Here is a 10,000-nt window from a genome sequence, read left to right on the forward strand (position 1 = left end):
CAGGCAGGAAGTAAGGAAGGAAGTCAGGCAGGCAGGCAGGCAAGCAGGCAGGCAGGCAGGCAGGCAGGCAGGCAGGCAGGCAGGCAGGGAGGCAGGAAGGCAGGCAGGCAGGAAGGAAGGAAGGAAGGAAGGAAGGAAGGAAGGAAGGAAGGAAGGAAGGCAGGCAGGGCAGGCAGGAGGCAGGCAGGAAGGAAGGGAGGCAGGTAGGAAGGAAGGCAGGGAGGCAGGAAGGCAGGCAGGGCAGGAAGGAAGGAAGGAAAGGAAGGGAAGGAAGGAAGGAAGGCAGGCAGGCAGGCAGGAAGGAAGGAAGGAAGGCAGGGAAGGCAGGAAGGCAGGAAGGAAGGAAGGAAGGAAGGAAGGCAGGTAGGAAGGAAGGAAGGAAGGAAGGAAGGAAGGAAGGAAGGAAGGAAGGCAGGCAGGCAGGCAGGCAGGAAGGAAGGCAGGCAGGCAGGCAGGTAGGAAGGAAGGCAGGGAGGCAGGAAGGCAGGCAGGAAGGAAGGCAGGCAGGCAGGCAGGCAGGCAGGAAGGAAGGAAGGAAGGAAGGAAGGGAAGGAAGGAAAGGAAGGAAGGAAGGAAGGAAGGAAGGAAGGAAGGAAGGAAGGAAGGTAGGAAGGAAGGAAGGAAGGAAGGAAGGAAGGAAGGAAGGAAGGAAGGAAGGCAGGAAGGAGGAAGGAAGGCAGGAAGGAAGGAAGGAAGGACAGACAGGCAGGAAGGAAGGAAGGAAGCAAGGCAGGGACAGAAAAAGAAATGTGGTGATTAGGGTGCAATATGTAGGGAATAGGGTGCAATATGTAGGGAATAGGGTGCACTATGTAGGGAATAGGGTGCACTATGTAGGGAATAGGGTGCCATTAGCCTCTGACCTGGGTATCTGGACCTGGTAGGTCTAGGAGGATAGCGGCAGCCCTATTCCCTACGCTCCTCCCAGGACACGGATAGAGGCAGCCCTGTTCAGACTGTATATTATAGAGGGGTACTTACGCCCCTCCCAGGACACGGATAGAGGCAGCCCTGTTCAGACTGTATATTATAGAGGGGTACTTACGCCCCTCCCAGGACACGGATAGAGGCAGCCCTGTTCAGACTGTATATTATAGAGGGGTACTTACGCCCCTCCCAGGACACGGATAGAGGCAGCCCTGTTCAGACTGTAGCGAGTCATCATGTTGGGGATGTCATCCTGTAGTTCTGTCTTCTTACCAGAGAACCCAGCCCTCTCAAATAGATGGGCTCGGGCAGGAGACGAGTCCTGGGAGAGACGATACAGAGGGTTAGTGTGTGTGTGTGTTTGTCCCAGTCTGTGTGGGTCGTCCTCAGGGGGATAGTTGTACCAGGTTGGCCAATAACAGAAACTCGTGGCTAGTCATTTTAGTTTGAGATTATTTCCCTTGTGTGTGTGTGTGTGTGTGTGTGTGTGTGTGTGTGTGTGTGTGTGTGTGTGTTCCTATGCCTCTCCATCTCACCTGTTTGACTGAGCGCACCGAGGAGACATGGTCCACCTGGGCACACCACTTGTCGTAGCAGTTGTACTCTCCCTTCTCTGCCATGTCCCACAGGTACTGACGTCCTCTGAAGTTCTCCTGCTCGTAGCCCACCCATCTGAACCACACACACATAGAGACAACCTCTGAAATTCTCCTGCTCGTAGCCCACCCATCTGAACCACACACACATAGAGACAACCTCTGAAGATCTCCTGCTCGTAGCCCACCCATCTGAACCACACACACATAGACACAACCTCTGAAGATCTCCTGCTCGTAGCCCACCCATCTGAACCACACACACATAGAGACAACCTCTGAAGATCTCCTGCTCGTAGCCCACCCATCTGAACCACACACACACATAGACACAACCTCTGAAGTTCTCCTGCTCGTAGCCCACCCATCTGAACCACACACACATAGACACAACCTCTGAAGATCTCCTGCTCGTAGCCCACCCATCTGAACCACACACACATAGACACAACCTCTGAAGATCTCCTGCTCGTAGCCCACCCATCTGAACCACACACACACAGACACAACCTCTGAACAGTGGAACAATGACTGCAGACAACAACAGGGTGGTGGAGGGGAAAACTAGGGACAAGATACATCTATATGTCTTAGGATGAACACATTAAGAATGTAATTGTGAAAGAACGTGATTGGCCAGATCTGAATTACTGCAATGATACTGAAAATAATTTCCTGCTCGGAATTCTATTCTATTTGATTCTATTCTCGTTTGTTCTGAATGATATTGGTATTTTTTAAGTGAACAGGTATTCCTGTTCAATGTGATATAATCCACAGTTTTCTATACAGAATGCGTGTCTTTTTGCAGTGACATATTAATGTCACGAGGTGGCTCCACTCCACTTATGATCCATCTCCACAGAGCCCTAACCCTCCATCTCCACAGAGCCCTAACCCACTAACCCTCCATCTCCACAGAGCCCTAACCCTCCATCTCCACAGAGCCCTAACCCACTAACCCTCCATCTCCACAGAGCCCTAACCCTCCATCTCCACAGAGCCCTAACCCTCCATCTCCACAGAGCCCTAACCCACTAACCCTCCATCTCCACAGAGCCCTAACACTCCATCTCCACAGAGCCCTAACCCACTAACCCTCCATCTCCACAGAGCCCTAACCCTCCATCTCCACAGAGCCCTAACCCTCCATCTCCACAGAGCCCTAACCCACTAACCCTCCATCTCCACAGAGCCCTAACCCTCCATCTCCACAGAGCCCTAACCCTCCATCTCCACAGAGCCCTAACCCACTAACACTCCATCTCCACAGAGCCCTAACCCATTAACCCTCCATCTCCACAGAGCCCTAACCCACTAACCCTCCATCTCCACAGAGCCCTAACCCACTAACCCTCCATCTCCACAGAGCCCTAACCCTCCATCTCCACAGAGCCCTAACCCTCCATCTCCACAGAGCCCTAACCCACTAACCCTCCATCTCCACAGAGCCCTAACACTCCATCTCCACAGAGCCCTAACCCACTAACCCTCCATCTCCACAGAGCCCTAACCCTCCATCTCCACAGAGCCCTAACCCTCCATCTCCACAGAGCCCTAACCCACTAACCCTCCATCTCCACAGAGCCCTAACCCTCCATCTCCACAGAGCCCTAACCCACTAACCCTCCATCTCCACAGAGCCTTAACCCTCCATCTCCACAGAGCCTTAACCCACTAACCCTCCATCTCCACAGAGCCCTAACCCTCCATCTCCACAGAGCCCTAACCCACTCACCCTCCATCTCCACAGAGCCCTAACCCACTAACCCTCCATCTCCACAGAGCCATAACCCTCCATCTCCACAGAGCCCTAACCCTCCATCTCCACAGAGCCCTAACCCACTAACACTCCATCTCCACAGAGCCCTAACGCTCCATCTCCACAGAGCCCTAACCCTCCATCTCCACAGAGCCCTAACGCTCCATCTCCACAGAGCCATAACCCTCCATCTCCACAGAGCCATAACCCTCCATCTCCACAGAGCCCTAACCCACTAACGCTCCATCTCCACAGAGCCCTAACGCTCCATCTCCACAGAGCCATAACCCTCCATCTCCACAGAGCCCTAACCCTCCATCTCCACAGAGCCCTAACCCTCCATCTCCACAGAGCCCTAACCCACTAACGCTCCATCTCCACAGAGCCCTAACCCACTAACCCTCCATCTCCACAGAGCCCTAACCCTCCATCTCCACAGAGCCCTAACCCTCCATCTCCACAGAGCCCTAACCCACTAACCCTCCATCTCCACAGAGCCATAACCCTCCATCTCCACAGAGCCCTAACCCTCCATCTCCACAGAGCCCTAACCCTCCATCTCCACAGAGCCCTAACCCACTAACCCTCCATCTCCACAGAGCCCTAACCCACTAACGCTCCATCTCCACAGAACCCTAACCCACTTACCCTCCATCTCCACAGAGCCCCAACCCACTCACCCTCCATCTCCACAGAGCCCTAACCCACTAACCCTCCATCTCCACAGAGCCCTAACCCACTTACCCTCCATCTACACAGAGCCCTAACCCACTCACCCTCCATCTCCACAGAGCCCTAACCCACTACGCTCCATCTCCACAGAGCCCTAACCCACTCACCCTCCATCTCCACAGAGCCCTAACCCACTACGCTCCATCTCCACAGAGCCCTAACCCACTCACCCTCCATCTCCACAGAGCCCTAACCCTCCATCTCCACAGAGCCCTAACCCACTAACCCTCCATCTCCACAAAGCCCTAACCCACTTACGCTCCATCTCCACAGAGCCCTAACCCTCCATCTCCACAGAGCCCTAACTCACTAACCCTCCATCTCCACAGAGCCCTAACCCACTTACGCTCCATCTCCACAGAGCCCTAACCCTCCATCTCCACAGAGCCCTAACCCACTAACCCTCTATCTGCACAGAGCCCAAACCCACTCACCCTCCATCTCCACAGAGCCCTAACCCTCCATCTCCACAGAGCCCTAACCCACTAACCCTCCATCTCCACAGAGCCCGAACCCACTTACTCTCCATCTCCACAGAGCCCTAACCCACTAACCCTCCATCTCCACATAGCCCTAACCCACTAACCCTCCATCTCCACAGAGCCCTAACCCACTCACCCTCCATCTCCACAGAGCCCTAACCCACTCACCCTCCATCTCCACAGAGCCCTAACCCACTTATGCTCCATCTCCACGGAGCCCTAACCCACTCACCCTCCATCTCCACAGAGCCCTAACCCACTCACCGTCCATCGCCACAGAGCCCTAACCCACTAACCCTCCATCTCCACAGAGCCCTAACCCCCTCACCCTCCATCTCCACAGAGCCCTAACCCTCCATCTCCACAGAGCCCTAACCCTCCATCTCCACAGAGCCCTAACCCACTAACCTCCATCTCCACAGAGCCCTAACCCATTAACCCTCCATCTCCACAGAGCCCTAACCCACTAACCCTCCATCTCCACAGAGCCCTAACCCTCCATCTCCACAGAGCCCTAACCCACTCACCCTCCATCTCCACAGAGCCCTAACCCACTAACCCTCCATCTCCACAGAGCCTTAACCCTCCATCTCCACAGAGCCCTAACCCACTAACCCTCCATCTCCACAGAGCCCTAACCCTCCATCTCCACAGAGCCCTAACCCACTTACCCTCCATCTCCACAGAGCCCTAACACACTAACCCTCCATCTCCACAGAGCCATAACCCTCCATCTCCACAGAGCCCTATCCCTCCATCTCCACAGAGCCCTAACCCACTAACACTCCATCTCCACAGAGCCCTAACGCTCCATCTCCACAGAGCCCTAACGCTCCATCTCCACAGAGCCATAACCCTCCATCTCCACAGAGCCATAACCCTCCATCTCCACAGAGCCCTAACCCACTAACGCTCCATCTCCACAGAGCCCTAACGCTCCATCTCCACAGAGCCATAACCCTCCATCTCCACAGAGCCCTAACCCTCCATCTCCACAGAGCCCTAACCCTCCATCTCCACAGAGCCCTAACCCACTAACGCTCCATCTCCACAGAGCCCTAACCCACTAACCCTCCATCTCCACAGAGCCCTAACCCTCCATCTCCACAGAGCCCTAACCCTCCATCTCCACAGAGCCCTAACCCTCCATCTCCACAGAGCCCTAACCCACTAACCCTCCATCTCCACAGAGCCATAACCCTCCATCTCCACAGAGCCCTAACCCTCCATCTCCACAGAGCCCTAACCCTCCATCTCCACAGAGCCCTAACCCACTAACCCTCCATCTCCACAGAGCCCTAACCCACTAACGCTCCATCTCCACAGAACCCTAACCCACTTACCCTCCATCTCCACAGAGCCCCAACCCACTCACCCTCCATCTCCACAGAGCCCCAACCCACTCACCCTCCATCTCCACAGAGCCCTAACCCACTTACCCTCCATCTACACAGAGCCCTAACCCACTCACCCTCCATCTCCACAGAGCCCTAACCCACTACGCTCCATCTCCACAGAGCCCTAACCCACTCACCCTCCATCTCCACAGAGCCCTAACCCACTACGCTCCATCTCCACAGAGCCCTAACCCACTCACCCTCCATCTCCACAGAGCCCTAACCCTCCATCTCCACAGAGCCCTAACCCACTAACCCTCCATCTCCACAAAGCCCTAACCCACTTACGCTCCATCTCCACAGAGCCCTAACCCTCCATCTCCACAGAGCCCTAACCCACTAACCCTCCATCTCCACAGAGCCCTAACCCACTTACGCTCCATCTCCACAGAGCCCTAACCCTCCATCTCCACAGAGCCCTAACCCACTAACCCTCTATCTGCACAGAGCCCAAACCCACTCACCCTCCATCTCCACAGAGCCCTAACCCTCCATCTCCACAGAGCCCTAACCCACTAACCCTCCATCTCCACAGAGCCCGAACCCACTTACTCTCCATCTCCACAGAGCCCTAACCCACTAACCCTCCATCTCCACAGAGCCCTAACCCACTAACCCTCCATCTCCACAGAGCCCTAACCCACTCACCCTCCATCTCCACAGAGCCCTAACCCACTCACCCTCCATCTCCACAGAGCCCTAACCCACTTATGCTCCATCTCCACGGAGCCCTAACCCACTCACCCTCCATCTCCACAGAGCCCTAACCCACTCACCGTCCATCGCCACAGAGCCCTAACCCACTAACCCTCCATCTCCACAGAGCCCTAACCCCCTCACCCTCCATCTCCACAGAGCCCTAACCCACTAACCCTTCATCTCCACAGAGCCCTAACCCACTAACCCTCCATCTCCACAGAGCCCTATCCCACTAACCCTTCATCTCCACAGAGCCCTAACCCACTAACCCTTCATCTCCACAGAGCCCTAACCCACTAACACTCCATCTCCACAGAGCCCTAACCCACTAACGCTCCATCTCCACAGAGCCCTAACCCACTTACCCTCCATCTCCACAGAGCCCTAACCCACTCACCCTCCATCTACAAAGAGCCCTAACCCACTAACGCTCCATCTCCACAGAGCCCTAACCCACTTACCCTCCATCTCCACAGAGCCCTAACCCTCCATCTCCACAGAGCCCTATCCCACTAACCCTTCATCTCCACAGAGCCCTAACCCACTAACCCTCCATCTCCACAGAGCCCTAACCCACTTACCCTCCATCTACAAAGAGCCCTAACCCACTAACGCTCCATCTCCACAGAGCCCTAACCCACTAACCCTCCATCTCCACAGAGCCCTAACCCACTTACCCTCCATCTCCACAGAGCCCTAACCCACTAACCCTCCATCTCCACAGAGCCCTAACCCACTAACGCTCCATCTCCACAGAGCCCTAACGCTCCATCTCCACAGAGCCCTAACCCACTCACCCTCCATCTCCACAGAGCCCTAACCCACTAACCCTCCATCTCCACAGAGCCCTAACCCACTCACCCTCCATCTCCACAGAGCCCTAACCCACTCACCCTCCATCTCCACAGAGCCCTAACCCACTCACCCTCCATCTCCACAGAGCCCTAACCCACTAACCCTCCATCTCCACAGAGCCCTAACCCACTAGCCCTCCATCTCCACAGAGCACTAACCCACTCACCCTCCATCTCCACAGAGCCCTAACCCTCCATCTCCACAGAGCCCTAACCCACTAACCCTCCATCTCCACAGAGCCCTAACCCTCCATCTCCACAGAGCCCTAACCCTCCATCTCCACAGAGCCCTAACCCTCCATCTCCACAGAGCCCTAACCCTCCATCTCCACAGAGCCCTGACCCACTAACCCTCCATCTCCACTTAGCCCTAACCCTCCATCTCCACAGAGCCCTAACCCACTCACCCTCCATCTCCACAGAGCACTAACCCACTCACCCTCCATCTCCACAGAGCCCTAACCCTCCATCTCCACAGAGCCCTAACCCACTAACCCTCCATCTCCACAGAGCCCTAACCCTCCATCTCCACAGAGCCCTAACCCTCCATCTCCACAGAGCCCTAACCCTCCATCTCCACAGAGCCCTAACCCTCCATCTCCACAGAGCCCTGACCCACTAACCCTCCATCTCCACTTAGCCCTAACCCTCCATCTCCACAGAGCCCTAACCCTCCATCTCCACAGAGCCCTAACCCTCCATCTCCACATAGCCCTAACCCACTAACCCTCCATCTCCACATAGCCCTAACCCACTAACCCTCCATCTCCACAGAGCCCTAACCCACTCACCCTCCATCTCCACAGAGCCCTAACCCTCCATCTCCACAGAGCCCTGACCCACTAACCCTCCATCTCCACTTAGCCCTAACCCTCCATCTCCACAGAGCCCTAACCCTCCATCTCCACAGAGCCCTAACCCACTAACTCTCCATCTCCACAGAGCCCTAACCTTCCATCTCCACAGAGCCCTAACCCTCCATCTCCACAGAGCCCTAACCCTCCATCTCCACAGAGCCCTAACCCACTAACCCTCCATCTCCACAGAGCCCTAACCCATTAACGTTCCATCTCCACAGAACCCTAACCCACTAACCCTCCATCTCCACAGAGCCCTAACCCACTCACCCTCCATCTCCACAGAGCCCTAACCCTCCATCTCCACAGAGCCCTGACCCACTAACCCTCCATCTCCACTTAGCCCTAACCCTCCATCTCCACAGAGCCCTAACCCTCCATCTCCACAGAGCCCTAACCCACTAACCCTCCATCTCCACAGAGCCCTAACCCACTAACTCTCCATCTCCACAGAGCCCTAACCCTCCATCTCCACAGAGCCCTAACCCTCCATCTCCACAGAGCCCTAACCCACTAACCCTCCATCTCCACAGAGCCCTAACCCATTAACGTTCCATCTCCACAGAACCCTAACCCACTTACCCTCCATCTCCACAGAGCCCTAACCCACTCACCCTCCATCTCCACAGAGCCCTAACCCACTAACCCTCCATCTCCACAGAGCCCTAACCCACTAACCCTCCATCTCCACAGAGCCCTAACCCATTAACGTTCCATCTCCACAGAACCCTAACCCACTAACCCTCCATCTCCACAGAGCCCTAACATACTTACGCTCCATTCTCCACCTGCACAGAGTTGCATCTCTCTGGGAAGTTCTTGTCGCTTAGTTTCTGGCAGTCGGCAGTCAGGTCCAGACGTCTGCCGGCAAAATTACGCTGTTCGAAAAGGGTCACCTGACAACACAATATCAACACACAAAATAACATCATCATCAACAACAACCACTAAGTAAATATGAACAACTCTCTCTAACTTATTGACATGGTACATGGTACATCTCTATGAAATAACTAACTTACTGACATGGTACATCTCTATGAAATAACTAACTTACTGACATGGTACATCTCTATGAAATAACTAACTTACTGACATGGTACATTCTATGAAATAACTAACTTACTGACATGGTACATCTCTATGAAATAACTAACTTATTGACATGGTACATCTCTATGAAATAACTAACTTATTGACATGGTACATCTCTATGAAATAACTAACTTACTGACATGGTACATCTCTATGAAATAACTAACTTATTGACGTGGTACATAATACATCTCTATGAAATAACTAACTTAATGAAGTATGTAAACGGTTTCGCTCTGATTTAAAAAGTCAGCTCCGTTATCTTGTGTGTTGGACGAGGGCATCACACGCGTGGACCTACCCTCCCGCTGGACCCGTAGAAGGCACGTTGGAGCACAGACCCCAGCTTGCTGCGGAGACAGGATGGAGGAACCTCTAGTTAAACACATGAACTGCAGACATGACCTTTGTCCACAGCACCTTCGCCAGCTATCTCACTCAGATGTACACACACACACACATGCACGCACGCACACACACACATACACGCACGCACGCACAAACACATGCATACACGCACACACACACACGCACACACACGCATGCATGCACGCACACACACATCAATAATCTTGCTGCCAAATTCCGATAAGGGACAG

At 54.3% G+C, this 10,000-nt stretch overlaps 1 protein-coding gene across 1 annotated transcript in view; it reads right to left on the bottom strand.

The window, feature by feature from the left end:
• Positions 1-10,000, bottom strand: part of crybgx (crystallin beta gamma X) — a 12,739-nt gene that overhangs the window by 795 nt on the left and 1,944 nt on the right. Inside the window, exons 2-5 of the mRNA XM_052503484.1 lie at positions 9,703-9,751; positions 9,081-9,202; positions 1,464-1,599; positions 1,110-1,249 (exon numbers count right to left, since the gene is read on the bottom strand). Coding sequence (XP_052359444.1) covers positions 1,110-1,249; positions 1,464-1,599; positions 9,081-9,202; positions 9,703-9,751 — 447 coding nt within the window. The remainder of the gene's footprint in view (positions 1-1,109; positions 1,250-1,463; positions 1,600-9,080; positions 9,203-9,702; positions 9,752-10,000) is intronic.

Source organism: Oncorhynchus keta, unplaced genomic scaffold, assembly GCF_023373465.1.
Source record: "Oncorhynchus keta strain PuntledgeMale-10-30-2019 unplaced genomic scaffold, Oket_V2 Un_contig_17400_pilon_pilon, whole genome shotgun sequence".
Classification (NCBI taxonomy): domain Eukaryota; kingdom Metazoa; phylum Chordata; class Actinopteri; order Salmoniformes; family Salmonidae; genus Oncorhynchus; species Oncorhynchus keta.